Raw genomic sequence first — 18,810 nt, forward strand, 5'->3', positions numbered from 1 at the left:
CTGACAGAAAAAAGCATTTGAAGAATCCCTTTGAAAGCTTCAAAACATCTTGATTCTAGAAAAGTTAGTATTTTACTTGACTGAATCCATTTCTACAACACATCTAAAAGCAATAAATGAGCAGTTACCTCTTTTTTGCAGAGGCTGAGTTTTTCAAGAATTTTGCATTTTTCTTCAACTAGTTCAGCAACTTTATCGGCAAGCTGTTTTTCCCTCCCTAAAAAGTGAAAGACAAGCAAATGTTGCATCATCCAAATAATTAAAGGTGCAAAAAGAAATAATAAAGTCATACTCCAAAGAAATATGAAAAATAAAGTATCAAAAATAAGCTTACCTACATAAAGTCGACTTCTAACCTGAAAAAAAAAGATAATAAATACTGAAAATGTCTGATCAATTACTCTCGCACAGTATCTGAAAACTAATCTTTTAAGCTGTGATTCCATGCCACGTTTAACCATGGAACTTAAAAAAGGAATATAAATGCGGGCTTCTATTAAAAACAGGCAATCATATCCTCTGCTCTTACCCACTCCATGTCTGTGTGTTTGCCCCATCCATCTCCCACTCTTATCAGACAAAAGAGGGGAAAGGAGATTAGTTTTCATCTGAATCACTTTAATAACACACCTCTGCATATTCATCACATAACCATGACTGCCTACACAAGGCCTCATAGTGGACACACACAGTCAGAAGAACAGGAAAGGGAAGGGAGGGAGAAGCTCCCCACACGAGCTCAGATCTCCTGTTGGGAAAGATCTCCCACAAATTACAACACGCAACAGTTAAAGCTGCAGTAAGGTACAATTCAATGGGCATGCTTCAAGTACCAAGTAAGCAGCTGCCACGTGGGGTCTAGTGCCCTAGAATCAAAAACTAACAAACTGCAGGGCAAAATCTGTCACAAATGGCTTGTGCAAGAGAAGCAGGACTTGGCTGAAGCCACAAAACTGTTACAACACAGCACTTATCTCACGGCTGGGCCCGGGTCATGTGCCTAATGTAACAATGGGCCCCTCAGATCTTCCCCGTTTCCCCCTCATTTAAAGCCAAGGAGTCCAAATAATGAAAAAAGGGTAAGAAAGTTCTAAGTATATTTTCATTCTATCATCCCAAATGGATGTTTAGTTACTCCATTACTGTTCAGTAACCATCAATTCTTCAAGGAGCAGTCAGTGTAGTTCTAAGTAAGGATGACTGAAAAAGCTCTCAATAACTTCTGTGATATCTCACACCTTAAGTGACATGTGCAGGACAAAAACAATACCAGATTAGCTGCTTCCATGATTTTAGTTCAAATGCCTTTTGTATCACCTAGAGGGATGCCTCTAGAGAGCAAAAGGTATGACTAAATTATAGTTACATTAACTTACACAAACACAGATCCCCTTACAGACAAGGTTAGTTGATGTTAAAACCCTAAAAATGCAGTTGCTAACATCTGAAAAACTAAACAGCTATGCAACCAGTCTTAAAACATGAGTACCATTACACCTACTGTGAAAATCACATTGGCTGTATGACAGTATGTGAAAAATGGGAAGAAATTTAGAATACTGAATTACAGATACTGACCCCATTTCTGTAGCAAGGAAAGTATGGTAGCCAACTTTTATTACTCAGATCTTTACTTACCCTCAAGAGAAGACAGATATTACTATAAAAATGTAATCAGATTGGTGCATTAAAAGGTTTCAGTACCACAATTCTTAAAATTATTATAATATTATCTTAAAACATCAGATTAGTGCTCACAAAGAGCACGCAATTAAATTGGTTCAGTGTTGCAATAAACAGAATCCAGGTGTCACTGTCCTAACAGTTTTAAAATGCCTCCCTTGACAGGAAACCATGTGGATTGCTTTTGCTTACAATTACCTTGAAGACTTGAGCTGCTTTGGCTGTGGCCAGGCTAGTCACAGAGACATCAATACACACAGCAACACACACACCCTAGGGAAGACAGCTGTATCCCCTGAAAATCATTTAAAGGCTGACTTTGAAAGTCCAATGTAGAAATTAAAAAGAAAAAAGGAAGCCTTACTACACTAAGGTTCACTGCATTTCCTCTTACAACAGTCACTCTCTACATGTGCAAACGCTTATTATCTTGACAAAACAGACTTTTCAGTTTCTCTTTTAGAGAGATTCTAAATTCAGTCACAATAGATTTAAAACTCTGAAACATTATGTATCTTGTACAGGAAGGCTAACAACTTCAATGCAAACTATTAATGCACTTTATATATCTGCAAGTAACTTGAACACTTTCTGTGCTGGTTTTGTCTGGAATAGTTCATTTTCTTCACAGTGGCCGGTATGGGGCTGTATTTTGGATTTGTGCTGATAACACATGGATGTTTTAGTTATTGCTGAGCAGTGTTCACCAAGAGTCAAGACCTCTTCTGCTTCTCACCTCCCCCACAAGGAGGCTGCAGGTTCACAAGAAGCTGGGAGGGGACACAGGACAGCTGACCTTGACTGACCAGAGGGATAACCCACACCATGCTCAGCACATAAAGCTGAGGGGAAGGAGGAGGAAGGGAGGGTGTTTGGAGTATGGAGTTTGCCTTCTAGAGTAACTGCTGCATGTTATGGAGCTCTGCTTTCCTGGAGACAGCTCAGCACCTGCCTGCCGATGGAAGCAGTGAATCAATTCCCTGTTTTGCTTCATTACATGCTTTTGCTTTTCCTATTACACTGTCTTCATCTCAATCCACGAGTTTTCTACCTTTTAGTCCTCCCTCATTCCAACGTGTAGGGGGAGCAAGAGTGGCTGTGTGGTGCTTAGTTGCTGTGTGGCCTTAAACCACAACACTTACTGATTGATAACTTCTGTACAGGAACAAGAGAACTGTCAAGGCTCCAACAATGCCAGCACAAATCACTATTTCCCACGGGAAACCATACAGATCAGGGCCAGGCCTCATATCTTCAGGTAGTGAAGCCACAGCCTGAAAAGTAAAGTAAAAAGTTTCAGCCAAAGAAAAAGAGGTTAATATAACCCACAGAAACAGACATTACATGTGACATTGTTTACTTCCAAGGCTTGTATATCTATTTTTTTCCAAAACTCTGTGAAAATGGTTAACAGAAGCATTTGATTTTTAAATTATAGATTTACCAAGTGAAGAAAAAAAAAAAAAAAAAGAAAGAAGTTCCAACAAGATATGAAAATCAACAGATAAAGCTCTGAAACCTTTTCTTTCTGAGACTATCAATTATCACAAGAGTGATCTGGGTTGAAAGGGACCTAAAAGATCAATTAGTTTCAATCCCTCTGCCACTGGCAAGAACACTTCCCACTGGAGCTACTTCCCCAAAGCCCCATGTTGCCTGTCCCTGAACACTTCCAGAGATGGGGCATCCGCAGCTTCTCCGGACAACTTTCTCCAGTGCCTCATCACTCAAACGAGTAAAGAATTTCATTCTCTTATCTAACTTAAATGTATCTTCTCCAGTTTAAAGCCCATTCCCCCTTATCCTATCACTACGTGCCGCTGTAAAAAGTGCCTCTCCAGCCTTTTCGTTGGCCTCTTTAGGTACTGAGAATTTACTATGGAAAATTCCCTTTTGAGTTGTCTTACACAATTCACTGCTGGAAGAATCAATAGTAGTAAGCACTTCTTGATTACCTGCTAGGAAACTTGCTTGGTAGAAAAACCTGTTCAACCAACCTCAAGCTAAAATAACACACCGAACACATCAGTGATGTAACACATTTTAAACACTTCGATACACTAATATTTCATTTGTAAACGGATCCATTTGCTCAAAGATATGACATGCTCCATGTAGCTCAAATTTACTACCCGTGACCCGTGCTTAAGAACACGATACTGCGCAGTTAAGTCTTAATTTCCATCTCCCCCCTGCCCGAGCCCCTCAGCAGCAGCGCTGCACAAGACCCCGGCCCTCGGGGGGCCGTGCGGAGCCCCGCGTCCCTCCGTCACTCACCCAGCGCAGCCCTTCCCAGGCCAGCCCGCAGTAGCTGCGGGCGCTGTCCCGCAGCCCCGGCCACAGCCCGGCCGTGCCGGTGCCGGCCAAGGGCCCCCCGCGCCCGCCCGCCGCCATCTTCCCGCGGGCGGCGCGCGCCCCTTCCGGCCCGCCGCCTGACAACCGGCCCGTACCACTGCCCGCGAGGGGGGGGGAGGAACCACTGCCGCCGCGGTAACGGGGGCCGGGCGGCACAGGTGGCAGCGCCGGGGCCCGGCTCCCCCCCCGCCCAGCGCGGCTCCCGCGGCCCCCGCCGGCAGCTTCGGCCTCCCCCGGCAGACCCTCCCCTGGGCACGGGACCGCCGGCGGCTCCGGCCCCGCGGGACCTGCTCCTGTTCCTCCCTAAAGTCACGCTCAGAGAGGCTCACCTCCCGTGCGGCGCTGGATGCCTCCATGTGCGCCCGGGCGGCAGCGGGTGGCACGGAAAGAAAACTCCCAAAAAGTCCCCTTAGGGAGCAGGCCCGGGTCCCTGCGGGCCGCCCGCCGAGCGTGTCCCGGCAGTGCCCGGCGGGGCGGGGCGGGCCGCAGGTGGGTCCGGGGCCGCAGGGCCGGGCGGGCCCCAGCTCTGCCAAGTGCGTCTGCCCAAAATAGTCCTGCCGGGCTGCTGACACCGAGTGTAAGGGAAGGTGTAGTGCCACATAGCAGAGGACTCTTCTTCGTCTCATTCACTAAGATTAATGCTAATTTGGTTCGTTATTTTTTTTTTTTTTTAAAACCTGTGCTAACGACTTTCACAACGCAAGGTGAGTGACTTGCCTGCAGAGCACCTAAGGGACCAGGATAGTGGAAGTGCCTTTTTTAGCTGTATCAAACATACAAGAAGGAGTTTGGCCATAGCAATGAACGCTCAGGGAGCTGCAGTAAGTCAGGAGGGACAAAGCCCCTCAGCGTTTGTCATCCTAAACTACCATTTAACCATATTCTATATACCTACACTGGAAACCAGGAATAAATTTATGTGGTTCTTAAACTTCATTTACCCAATCGAAACAAAGTTCAACCAAAGCACCGAAATGAAGTTTACCATATGGCACTTTTACCTGTCACTGCTCTTTTATTTAGAGGAGACACTGCAGCAACATCTCCCTTTTCTCAGGTGCTCTGGCAGTGTTGTTTCTTGTGCAGTTGTGCCCTTTAAGGTTCACCTTCACTCTACACTGCATTTTGATGTTTAGGACACCCTCCCAGCAGTAATAACAACCCTATTTTCTATTTTATGTATTTGCTTAGAAAAGTATCTTTAATGCAGTTATGAACGAGGGGAGGATTTGTGAGTCAGGGCTTCGAAAATAGTCTTTAAAAACAAGGGAACTTGTTTGATTATTTTACTCATCATAACCCAAAATTTTAAAGTCCAAGCAAATTTAATGAGTACTGTTCTGAGAGCTAGAGGGAGTTACTAGTTTCATTTAAAAAAAAAAAAAAAAAAAAAAAAAAAAAAAAAAAAAAAAACCAACAAAAAAACACCACCACAAACAACCCCAAACCTATAAAATTTTTAAAAACATCACTCAGGTGTTTCCTGGTTGTTAAAAAACCCCACAAAACAAAATTCTAATCCTCACACCCTAAGTTCATCAGATTCTGCACTGCAAAGAGGCAGATGATGAGCAGCTGACCTAACATTTTCTTGTGCTCTGTCTCATTTGGCATTAGATAACCCAGGAAGCAGGGAACTGCAGAGGGTTTATTTAAAAGGATTTTTTTTCTTTTTTTTTTTTTCTTTTTTTAAAGAGTTTCATTGCATAATAAGAAGAACAACTTGTAGCTGACTTAAATTTGCACTAATATCAATGTTATATCACAGAAAGAATTCTTACCGTTTTGATGATGATCATCACTGCTGATGATGTAGATTTTATTGTTTCTCTGATCTCAAGAGCATTCAAGCACAGAACTATCTGATATATCCAGCCTCCTTCTGGTTTGATCATAAGGAATAAAACAAAAGGTTTTACATTAGTATTGTTAATTTCATATAATTCCAACTGGTTTCCCTGTTATTTGTCTTGCTTTTTTTTTAAGATTGCAAATTTATTTTCCTTAAAATTAAGAAACTTAGCACTTACCATTACTTGGAACATAGTTCTGGATGGCATCAGAGAAAGACTTTTTGACATCAGTTTCAGAGTCAGGTCCTGAACTGTCCATTTGTGTTTCAGAATTTACTGAAGCAATGGCTGTTGCTTTTGAATCTTGGTCACTCTCATGTTCATTGTCTACAGCTATGTACATGTCATGCTCCTTCTCTGGTGTTTCTTCTAGTAGCTTTCTTCTGCCTACCCCTGCACATAATTGTGAAGGAAAATCATGGTTATTTTTAGAGGATTCAACTTACTCCTATAAGATATTAACCTTTACAGAGATTTTTTAATTTTTCTTTTTCTCAATTTGAAGCCTAACACTAGAGTGTCAGAGTAAATGTGCTACAGATTTATGATTTAATAAACACTATACAAATAATGATCTCAGACTTTAAAGGACAGACCTTTAAGCAAAACTTACGTTGTAGTAAAGTAATTAAAAATCAGTGTTCAGGAAAAAATATGTTTGGTTTTGATAGTTAGTTTGTAGATTCCCTGGTCAGGATTAGGAGGTCTCTTTCTTATATCCAAATACAAGTGGGGTAAGCTTTGGAGGGAGAACAGTTAAAAATTCCATGTAGGATTAAAGTTTAACAAACTCCCACAATCTATCAAGTTTCCCTGCAAAATACAAGAAACCACAGGCATGTTCATGCAGAGGTATGACTGAAGGCACCTGGCTGCCTCCTTTAGTGACTTAGAGTAAATTGCCTGAAGCCAATAAAATACTGCTTGCAAGAAACCCCACACCGTGCTTACCCACAAAGAAAAAGAAGTTACAAATTGTTTAATTTAATCATATGCTTCAAGACAGTACTGGCCAAAGATACACATCAAAAGTAGTCCAGTAGTTCAAGACCAGTAATTTTCTCTTAAACTGTTACCATGATATTAACTCATCAGATCCTTGAAATATCATAAATCAGTCGTTAACTGGTGTGAGTTAGGCTCACTTCCTCTTCATTTTAAATCACCAGAAGGAGACAGTGTTGTGGGTTTTTTCCTGCCAACAAAGGATATTTTGTTCTTGCTAAATCTTTGTTAGTGAAACATTACTCTTAGTAACTTTAGCTACAGTTTGGCAACACACTTAATTGTTGTAGCACAGAAAAGCTCTGGCAGCTCTAGAAGAACATTCCTTTTTTCTGTATATTTTCCCTGCTCAGTGTCCAAATTGTGCCCCCTTTGTGCAGACACAATGACCTGTTCCCACCACATAGCATGATCTTTAGTTGAGTAAGCTGTGATTTCATGATGAATCTTTTCAATTTGCTGGTGCTGCTGCAGCAGTTTGCTTCCATCACAGATACTCTAAGAGTTGCTTAATACCTTCTTTTAATTTAAATGAAATTGTTGAAATGTAATTAATGGGTTTGGTAAATCTGTTTATCATATAATATTTGCCTGGTTTCATTTTTTTTTGCACCTTCTTTGTATTTAATAGCATCTTACATTTTTCAGATTCCCTTCAACTCCCTCTCATTTTTCTGTGCAGTTTTCAAGTGTACTAGTCCTAATTTCATTTGAGTTTTTTGACCAAACATATATGCTTAGACTTTTTTTGACAGGCTTAATTGTTAGTCTTACTAAATATACTTGCAAAGAACTCTAATGGTCTGGTAAAAATACTACTGAAATCCTTTTTGTTAGAATATAATTGGTATTATTTGTATTTCTGGATTTTGACTCTTATTTTCAGAATTTTTCTTTTTTCTTCTTCTAACTAGTTTTAGTAGCAGCAATTTTTTGTTCAGCAATATTCATCCTTTCCCTTACCTTCTTTTTCAACATCTACTCTATCAGCTAGGTTTATGAGCAATCCCAGGTTGCCAGGATTTAATTAATCCAGTTTTTTAATAGCAGTCTGGCTTTCTAGTTAAAGGGCTTTAGAAGACACTAGCTGTCTATTTTTTTTTTCTTTAAAAATGTCTTCTATTTTAGAGAGCTCAAAGGGTAAAAGTTTACACTTGGTCACTCATATCACATGACTGTTGCTTTTATTCTCAATAAATTTTCTTTATAAATAGGTTTTTTGACATGAATTCAGCTGAAGACTGATATTAATTTGTCTTGAAGTACTTGAAGTAGTATGCCTTTCAAAACTCAGATTAATGTTCTATGCTTTTGTATCTTGCACTGTCATGGTGGTTTGAATTGATAGGCCTAAATCTGAGGATGCAGATTAATATTTTGTTTTACTACATCATAGGTAATTTTTATAGTTCTTTCTGAGATCTAGATTAGGACTGTCCGTTCTCTGGCACCAGAAGCTGATGCTGGGAACATGAATCTTCCCGTTTTAGTTCTCTTCCACCTTCCTGGTGATGTTGCACATTTATAGGAATTTGTTCAGTTTATTGCTTCTCTCTGACAAGCTATAAGCAAGAGCATCAAGAGTTGTCCAATCTTCTACTCATTTGGTAGATTTTGTTGAAGTTTTTTCTGCACTGCCCTGTTTGTTACTTTGCACTGCCAGCTGACTAGGAAAGATCATTCTCTTTGGAGGTATTTGCGTTACTGTTACCTGATACTCTATGTTTAACCTCCTGATTTGAAGTGCCTTCTGTTTCTTTTCCCTGTGGTATTTTATCAAGGCTTACCAAGGTCTTTATTATGGAAGCTCAGTTCCTCTCAGCTAGCAGTTTTTACCTTCCATTCTGAAACTCCATATTCTTCCAAATGGCCGGTTTTTTTGGAAGTTTTGGTAGCTGTTAAACTGAGGCCATTCAATGAAAGGTGAGGAGAGAAAGGTTGGACTGGAGTCAGTTCTTGAGACTCCCAAGATTCCTGATGATGTTCATCATTAAAAACATCCTGACTGAAATATTTGATGTGAGACACTTCTATTCTCTGATTTCCAAATTTCAACTTTTACAGTTCTATCCATTTTGAAATAGCTTTTGGATGCTGAATTTTTTTGTGCACCGTAACCTTTGACTAGTTTGTCTTTCTCGGCTGTTTCCAGACTAAGCCTCGGTTCACTGTCACACGAGGTCATGATGCCCAGATGATTATTTGCAGTTCCTGGTAATTCCCCATAATGCTGCACTTGCCTTTTGGCTGTTGAACTCAGAAACTTCAGTATGTCTCAAAATGACTAAAAGAGAAGCAATGGCTTTGTTCTTCAGATAGTTCAGGCTTTTTTCCTGTATTTTTTATATCTGAGGGATCACAATTCAGAAGGGGTCATGAGAACAAGAAATTTGATGCAATTGATTAATGTTCCTGTTAATTGTGATGTTTGTTCATATTATAATTAATAACATGGATATTTGTATACCAACCTGATTGGCCACGTCTGTTTTCTGACTCCTGATTTTTCTTTTCAGCTTCAGTGTTTCTCAGCAGTTGGTTTTCTGATACCAGGTCTTCCTCTGAACTGTAAGGTTCAACTGGCTTCTCTTTGTCACATGTTAATGTATCAAAAGATGATTCTGTGCTACTTGAGGTGTTTTTGGTGCCATTAAGAGTATGTCCACTTGCTGGTGTTTCCCCAGGATTTGGCCTGCTACTGTTTGAATCTGTTATTTCTTGTACATAATTCTCATCTTCATTTGTCACCACGTTAACTGTTTCCTTTGATTCTTTCATATGTAATTCTTTCTGGTCTAAAGTCTGTTCTTCCTCATTCTTATTTGCTTGATCCATTGTTTCTCTCCTTCTCTGGTCCTCTGCAGCAATTGTAGCTTCCTCACCATGGCCAAAATTAAGAACATCACTTAAACCCAAATTAAACCAATTTGATTCAGATTCTTGGCTTTCACTCTTTTGTTCTTCTAACAATACCTCGGTGACTGTTGTTTCCTGTTCAGTACTAGAATGCTCAGGCACACCAGAGACACCATGGTTTTGTGGATCATTTTCTTCTGATGCCAAATCAACATCTTCATTCTCTTCACCAAAATACAGAAAGCTTGTCAGTCCACCTTGAAACCAACCAGATGCAGGGGGTTCTTGTTCCTCCTTATCGTTTGGCTCCTGTAAATCATTTTCAGCTGCTACCTCTATTTTTCTGCCTTGGTATTTATTTGCCTCTGACGATTCAGTAACAACTTTTAAGGGTTCTTCATCGTTTTCACTTTCTGTGGTGAACCATCCTGAAATCCAACTAGACTCAGTTTGAGCAGGTTCTACTGGGAGACTGTTTTGTATTTGTGACTCTCTGGTATCATCTTGTCTAACCAACTTTTTGTTTACAGACTCCTGAATTCGAGATTCCTCTGAGTCATTTTCAGAAATTGATTCAGTTCTTTCTTCATTTTGTATGGGGTCTCTTGTATATTTTAAGAGTTCATTTTCATGCAGCTTTGAGTCTGCATCAGACAATGAGTATTCACTTTCGTTGTTGTGATCATATAATGCATTATCTTCATTTTCAAAAGTGTATTTATCTTCATGAAGACAAAGGAAATCAGTTTCCTAAAAGAATAATATTAACTTTTAAAATGCTCTGATGTGTAATTTTCTGTATCACTGTCTAGTACAGCAAAATATATGATTGTTTTTTCTGTTATAACTTTACACAAAGAATTGTAATTAATTATGTTATTCCTAAAGGTTCTATATCTTTAATTATAAAGAAATTATTTTAGAGAACAATAAACATACAAATGGAACAATTATAAAAACATGTTTTGAATAATCTGAAATAAAATATCCATCAATATTTGACTTTCTAACTGGATATTATATTTTCACTTATTGTAAACTACATTGGAAAACATGGTGATGTTGGTTTACCTTAGTGAGCACTTCAACTTCTTCTCCAATTAAAACTTCCTCAACCTTCACAGCATCTCTTGGGAAATATCCAAAATCCTTTCCTTTCTATAAAAGAGAGAAAACTAATAAGAGCATTTAAACTTCAGTGATATATATGTTAGGTATTTGCATATGTGCTGGAAAAATATGGATGAACAATAACTTTATAGAACAGCCCCCATCTCCTTAATTCTATTTTGCCAAAAGATTGGTTTATTTTTCCTTCACAGAAGTGTTCCCCTTGCCATTTCAGAAAGCAAGGGGAAGTATATTACTCCATACTATTATATTCTGTATTATTTTTATGAACATGGGTTTGTGCAGTGCCAAAGCAGTAGCCTTAAAACTGCTTCACTGAAGATAGTGCTGTGTGCACTGATGGTCACAGCCAGCTCCTACTAAAATTGGCTGCAAATTTCCCATTGTCTCAAATGGGAAAAATGTCATGCCTTAATAACTAATAACCCATATTAAGTTAGGAGAAAAGTAGGATGTGAAATTTAGATATGAGACTAGCTGCAGCTCAGGAGAAAAATTACAATGAAGATGGCAACACCACAGAAAATAAAATAATGACAGGGCCCAGAAGAATCAAGTCTCTCTGGCCAAGAAAACACTGCAGTCTTTACATCAAACAATTGCAGGTAGCCTTAAATGGAGGGATACGTCTTGGAAGGTTAGGAATAGTGAGGTACCTGCAAAGATGTGCTTGGATAAAAAAAAAAAGGAAGACAGAATTTCACTTTTAAGCAATAAATGTGACAGATTATTTACATTAAAAAACCAACACCCAAAAAATGTTTGAATGTCTTGTAGTTTTGAAGCACTTGCACAGTTTTACTAGCAGTAAAAGTTGATTTGGATCAGTGCATCCATTCCTTCTTAAATGACTGTTCTAACTTCGTTGACACTTGTTACAAGTCATTAAATATGCATGGGAACTTCTCTGGGAACTTTCCTTAAGCACTGAACTGTGAAGTCAGGTCCCAATACTGGGTGTGTTACCCACAGACTTGTAGGTAGGAACCTGACCTGACAGATCTGAGTGTTTTCAAGGAAACCAGATTAAATCATTACAGTCAAATGATAAGATGAAGGAAACAGAAAGCTTGTATTCTGATCTTAACTTTGTTTCTCTGTAAGTGATCTTTGACAAGATTTGGTTTTCTCTTTCTGTATAATGACAGTAACAATGACCCATCTCCTAAATACTGTATTAATCTATGGTTAATATTCTAAAAGAGATAGAAGATCCTTGAAAACAAGTAGACTGTGGTTGTTATGCTATTACTATAGCTAAAAGTCTTTTGGATTGAAGTACTTACACTTCCTGTCCACAAGTTTTCATTTTCCCTTGAAAGTTTGGAGTATACGATGATTTCCTCCCCTGTTGTGAAGTTAAGATACCGGCAGTCAGGCCCTATGTAGTCGGTCGTGGCTTGAACTCGGCTCATCGCCTCTGGAATAATATGTGAAAAGAAATAAACAAATACAGATTCAAGAAATAAACAAAACATCCATTTTGTCTGAAGTCAGGCTACTGAAAAGATATGATGTACATCAAATACTGATGAATTGCAGTAGCAAACATTTTAATGTATGTGCTTTGTTACAATACTAATCCATTTGTATCATCAAGTGGAAGTCAACTAAAACAAAAAGCAGCCCTGTCTTGTTTTCTTTCCTATGTACTGCAGACATCAAGGGGAAAAGCTTTTGTCCTATATGGACATTTTCCAGTGCTTGTTATCCAAGGTTTCAATGCTTAAATTAAAAGGATGTATGCAGGATTAGCAAATTCAATTACTGAAGTAGATCTAAACAGCTAAAAAGTGTTTCCCAGGCATATTTATAATTTTGTATTTTAGAAATTCCAAATTAAATCTGGTAATTATTTCAGGGATTTTGTCCTCCGTTTTGAATACATTTATCTTATTATGAAAATATGTAAATTTTAGGAATATAAACCTTAAACATGTTGTTAAAATTGAAGTTTCCAATTCAGTTTGAATTATTCTAAGTTTTCTTTGTCTCCACCCCTGTCTCACCACGGAAACCACTACTGGTGTGCTTTGGTCAATTTCAAGCCAGTTTCACAGATAGACATCTCTGAACATCCAGAACCTACTGAAGTTGGTATGGCTCCACAAGAAAATAGAAATCCATCAGCAGAGGAAATCTAAGGTCTCTTTCACTTCAGAGGAAGTGGAAGATTAAAAATACATTGAAAATACAACACTTAGTCTACCAAACCAGTGGAAACAGCTTAGAAACAGCTTCAACTATGATTATGACAGGTTTCACAGTGGTAATCAGTGGATAATAAATAGGACATTATTTGCCTACTTGTGATTCAATGGCTGTGCTTCCTGCAGAGTTATTTACTCTTTGAGAACCACATAACTAGTTACAGCACTTACTTCATGTTAAAGAAGAAAAAATAAATAAAGAGGAAATACTAACAGAGTGCTTTTTAAGGAGTGTTACAAAATAAATCTCAAACCAATTTGCTTACAGTAGAAAAAACCCCAAGAGTTCTGCAGAATGGGCTATGAATGTACTATAAACAGATGATAATGAATCTTCTTTCTCAGTTAACCATTTTAATTTTGTTCATATTTTGTTTATTTTATTTTATGCCTGTAAAGAATGAGTTAAAATACTTTAAAGCTGTTTTATACGGCTTGTTTTTGGGACAACTGAGGAAAACTAGCTATTCAAAAATATTTTTACTGAACTTTGATCCGTATAACCTTACACAACAATCCAGCAAGATGGTTTTCTTTTTCTCTTTTTGTTTGAAAAGTTTAAGCTTATTGCTCTTAAACTTAGTATATTTACAACAAACATTTGCTATGGCTATTCATTTTTAGTCTGTTTCATTGCTAATTTTGACATTATGATTTCTAATAGCTGCATATATACCACAGACACCCATTGAAAAAAACAAATTTTTACTTACTCTCACATTCCAGATCACCACACTTTTTCCATTCTGAAAGTACCTTTGTACTCTGCACACTTGCTGAAAATGAAATTACTAACAACAGAATTCTCTGATACAAGATCCTTGACATTTTAGATTAAATCCAGAATGCACTGAAACTGTGGAAACTGCATTGATGTGCAGTTAGAAAGAATATTCTACATTTTTCTTAGCCTAACAAAACGTTGCAAGTAAACTTTCAATCCTATTTTCCTTCTCTGATCTGCTTAAACAGACGTACACTATGCTAACCTGCTAACAATCTGCAGAGTCAGGTGTCCTGATTATACACACGCATTAATAATTAACTATGTTCTGATAGCTAGGCTGATGTTTTGAATACAAAGAAAGTAGTTCTGGTCAAATCAAAATTTAGCCTCTGTCAGATAGATTCTTCTGTACTGAGTTTGTAGAAGATTGTGCCTAGGGAAATTCAACAGCAGTTTTATTAGGATTGTTTCTGGATCATGAATGCATTTTTAATGTACCTCTTTCATCTGATTTTAAAATGGTGTAGTGTGATGACCTAGAAGCCTGGCAAGGGCTAAGACAGCCTACTATCTACAGCCTACACCACATTCCTTCTACATTATCTTTACAGATGGAATTCTGCATAGCTGACATCAATAAAGGATGAGTGGGCCAAAGGAGGAGGCCCTGTGGAGATAGGATGGTTCTGTTTTGGCTCTGAAGAACTGAACAGAACAGAACAAACTCAAACGACTAGAACTTTGAAGGACACCATGGGCAAGAAAGTAACTTTTGCCTGAGTAAGGATTTAAATATTTAAAGCACACACCCTGAGAATGCTAATAAGATTATTGAAGTACATGCTACCACATACATGACTATTTTACTGAATCCTCCACCTAGATTATGCTACATGTAAAGGAGGAGGAGAATAAGATGGGGCTGTATGTGTATGAGCCAGATAGAATTTTCATATACCTAGCAAAGGACCCAAAGAGATCTTGGGGTCAGTTGGTGGGTTACTCTCCTCTCTTCACAAGCAGGAACGCCTGCTTGGTAAGCTTCTGCCTAGGATTATTGTTATTACCCAGGCTAACACAATATTATTGTTATTGTTAGAGCTCTGTCACATCTAGTGCTGTTTATCAACAGCAATTCCAAGTCTGTGTTTCTGTTGTTTCAATAAACCAAACTATGTGTGCTATGTGTGAATCTGGGACAGTGAAGGTTCCTACTGAGCTCAGCTTGACCTGTAGTTTTGGATTGGTAAATTGCACTATTTGTGAATCTGTGCTTGTGAAAGTTCTTACTGAACACAACCAGACCTATAGTGCCAAATTGATTATAATCATAAATCAAGCCCAGCCACATGCAGACCCTCTGCTCTCTAAGGACCAGCTGGAATGCAGGGGGTGTTATTTTCTGTCAGTCTCTATACCCTTCATATGATAGGTGAAATAGGTGAACTATCAATTTTATGCTTATATTGATTTGCATTAATGCTAACCTAGCTGCTGAGAGTGTTCTAGCTTTTTTTGTTTGTTTCTTTCTTTAATTAACTACTACTTTTCTGTGTGCTGATGTTTTAGATAATTTATAGCTGGTCAATGGGAACTTAGAAATGTTTTTCACATATTCTTTTGGAGCTTTCTCATGCACTAGATCTAAGTACAATCCATCCTTTAGCATGGGGAATGCCTACTTGGCTCCAGTCTTAAAGGTGCCTGGCAGTTTTCAGGCTTGTAAGATAACTAGAAAATCCATATGCTATCTCTGCATATCATCGAGCAATATAGCAAAGCTAAGCAAATTACATGCCCTGCTTTTTAAAGAATACCCTGTTTCTTAGCAACCTAGTATCCATTATGTAGTTATAGGTATTTTTTCTCAAATGTTATGCTTTAAAGTAGTAATTATGCACAGAGATGTACAATAGTTATACAGGCATGAAGTTTTGCTATAAAAAAAAATCTGCAGAGAATCAGAATACCAGGTTGGGACAGGCCTTAAAGTTTATCCAGTCCAATTTTTCTTGGTAAAAGCATGGTCTAAGATGGTCCACATGAATCTTAGAAGTGTCAGAACATTTGGGCATCCATCACTTTATGGGGAGATTGTTCCAATGGTAAATTGCTCTCACTGTGAAATATTTTCCTATTCAGTCTAATCAGAATCTCCCCTAAATTTTGTACTCATTGTCTTTTACATGTGATTTCTAAAAAAAAAAAAAAAAAAAAAAAAAAAAAAAAAAAAAAAAAGCCTTCATCTTCTTTTTTTGCATCAGAAGCAGGCTTTGCTTCAAAGGTTTCATATTGTCCCACACTTCTTTTGTGACCTAAACACAATATATCTTGTTAACCTATGAAAAAAAGTTTCACTTTTCCTTTCCCACTGTCCTGCATAAAGGAGCTTCTTCTCCCTGCCTTCTTGATAGCGCCCCAAGAATCTGCATTCCTTCCCAACATGATCTTTACAGTCATATGGTTCCTAATAAGCCTGCCCCTCCTTCAGTCTTGAGTATGACTCATGCAGAGGTCACTATTCTCTTTCCACAAACCTAAGCTGAGTCCTACTTACAGCATAGTTTCCCCTTCCTTCTGCTCCACATCTCGAGTCTGCCAGACACTGGTGCTTAGCCTGATCTACAGAGCCAGCAAAAAAGGGCACAAAGTGAGCCAGGGTCACCTTAGCCAGCGGTGGCCTGCAAACAAAACCTTCACAGAGATATGCCCCCCACTTGCAATCTAACACTTTGGCCCCTTCCTTTGCCACATGACCTGACAGTCAGGCAGCCTATCCTATGACCTGTTATACCAGCTGTCTCTGCTGTTAGGTAATCCACCGGAGAGCACCAAGGAATGCACTGCAGACAGCACCCCTTGTCACTCCTGACTAACTTTAATGCTGCCACTTTTTTTTCATTCCCAAGGCTCTACAAAACAGATTGGTGAGAAGGAATATACAAGCAATTTATATTGGAAAGACTCATCTATATACTGAATTTTTCAAATTTAAAAAAGAAGAAAGGGGAAAAAAAAGGAAAAAAAGGAAAAAAAGGACATTTTTATCCAACTGGTCAGAAGTCTTTTACAGTGTTGCACACCAAACAGAGAACATGGAGCAAAGCCTAACAATGGGCCTAGAAAGGTTAACAGTCTTTTTTTGAGCCTGGCAACATGGAGCCCATTTACCTAAAAATGGAAAAGTGAGGTATTCTGACATCTAAATTTACATACTTAAGTAGGTTTGTGAGGGAGAACAATCAGACCCACATCTTGAGGTCTGTACAATATTACTGTATTTGTGAAAATAACTCTGAAAATGGCACTGACTTCAGTTTCATATAGATACCAAACTTAGTCCAAGTCTTTGCATGGAGGTAACTGCTCATTGTGTTGCTTAGCCACTACAAGCATTCTTCAAAGGTTAAATGCTAACAAACACTGCTCTGATCTCTGTTCTTTGTTCTTCTAGTAACTTCAATAATAAATCATATTCATACCAAATATTCTTTTCCTTTGGGTCCAAATCCTATACATAGCATAGGCTATCAAGCATGACTTGTAATCACCTTTGAACTGAAGTCAAAGATTCATGGAGTTTATTATAGCTAGATTCCAAAGGACAAAGTTGAAAGCTTTAAAGCAGATAGAGTGAGACTTCGGTTAATTTCTGTTCTGCAGAACTATTGCACATGCAAAAACAAACAATAATGAAAAAGATCTATTTACAATAACTTTCATTAGAATGGAACTATTTTTATTTGCAATGACACCTTAGTAACTGAAACTACTGAAGTAGAAAGGCAGACATCTCTCAAAGCATACTAGAATTCAAAGAAAGATCAGAATTAATGGAGTAATTGAAATAATCTGAGTAGTATGGCACACTGGATGGCTCTTTTAAGACATGGCTTTATAGAAGTGAAGATATTGCATTTTGTATTTCCTAGACTATTTAGTATCTGCATTGATAATAAAGATCAAAGCCTTTCAGAAGTTGATACAAGTTCCCCTATTTTATAGTAAGAAGAGGATATACAGCTTTGGCTATACTGTTTTGATAGCAGCAAAGGGCTCCAAACAGAATGTAGAGTTTCATGGTGTAGAATATTGCACAGTATGTGGAATAATACAGTCCATGGCTAAAGCACTTTTAACAATATAGTTCTCTTGACGTTAGATGTTTGGAAAATGCAAATTGACTTTTACATTGAATCAAATGTCATGCCAGAAAAATTTTGTTTCTTTAAACAAGTATCTTTTAAGAAATAAGTCAAAGGAAGAAAATTATGTAACTAATACTAATTCACTCTTCCAGTTAGACAAATCTAAGTAGGTAACAGTCATTCACCAGCCAGACCTAAACTTTTTAGACCAGGGTAACAAGTAGCAAAAAAGCCACTATTGCTTCTCTATTACAAGAAAGTTACAAACATAATAACTGACAGTGCATTTCAAAAAAATCATGGAAGACATGATTTTTCTTACTTTGAATCTTGAGAACACATTTCCAAGCTTTGAACACCCCACATTTTGCCATATTATAGAATACTCTCACCTAATAAAAACTGCCTGAACCAGGAGAAAAAAAAAAAAAATCAAGACAATATCCTCCATAACACAGATCTCTATATATTACTAATGCACCACTGCTGCAGCATTTGATCCCATCATAAATATATGTAGTCTCAGAGAAATTCTTCTTTGACCAGGCAAACTCATTTTGAAGATCTCGGATGTACATTGAATGCATGCGTTTACCCTGTTGTACCACAGTGATTGCTATAAAATCAACAGCTGAACCTGAATCTTATATGTGGGGCCGAATCACAAGACCATTACTTTCCTGAGAAATCAAAGATGTTCCAGCAATCTATTTGTAAATGTATTGGTTTTGAAATTAATTTTGCTGGAGGGGCATTGTTCAGTTCTCTAATACCTACTGTCTGCAGAAAAATTATGTTCAGGTTTCCGTTGAATAAAATATAAAGAAGCTGTTCCAAGCAAA

At 38.1% G+C, this 18,810-nt stretch overlaps 1 protein-coding gene across 2 annotated transcripts in view; it reads right to left on the reverse strand.

The window, feature by feature from the left end:
• MIA2 (MIA SH3 domain ER export factor 2) overlaps positions 1–14,105 on the reverse strand; it is a 35,018-nt gene extending 20,913 nt beyond the window's left edge. For both annotated transcript variants that reach the window (XM_083863654.1, XM_083863653.1), the window contains exons 1-9: positions 13,807–14,105; positions 12,170–12,303; positions 10,824–10,910; positions 9,368–10,502; positions 6,069–6,284; positions 5,820–5,920; positions 2,826–2,957; positions 335–356; positions 129–217 (exon numbers count right to left, since the gene is read on the reverse strand). In XM_083863654.1, the coding sequence (XP_083719780.1) occupies positions 129–217; positions 335–356; positions 2,826–2,957; positions 5,820–5,920; positions 6,069–6,284; positions 9,368–10,502; positions 10,824–10,910; positions 12,170–12,303; positions 13,807–13,921 (2,031 nt within the window). In that variant the 5' untranslated portion in view covers positions 13,922–14,105. The remainder of the gene's footprint in view (positions 1–128; positions 218–334; positions 357–2,825; positions 2,958–5,819; positions 5,921–6,068; positions 6,285–9,367; positions 10,503–10,823; positions 10,911–12,169; positions 12,304–13,806) is intronic.
• Positions 14,106–18,810: the final 4,705 nt, after the last annotated feature.

Source organism: Zosterops lateralis, assembly GCF_965231275.1.
Source record: "Zosterops lateralis genome assembly, chromosome: 6".
Lineage (NCBI taxonomy): Eukaryota > Metazoa > Chordata > Aves > Passeriformes > Zosteropidae > Zosterops > Zosterops lateralis.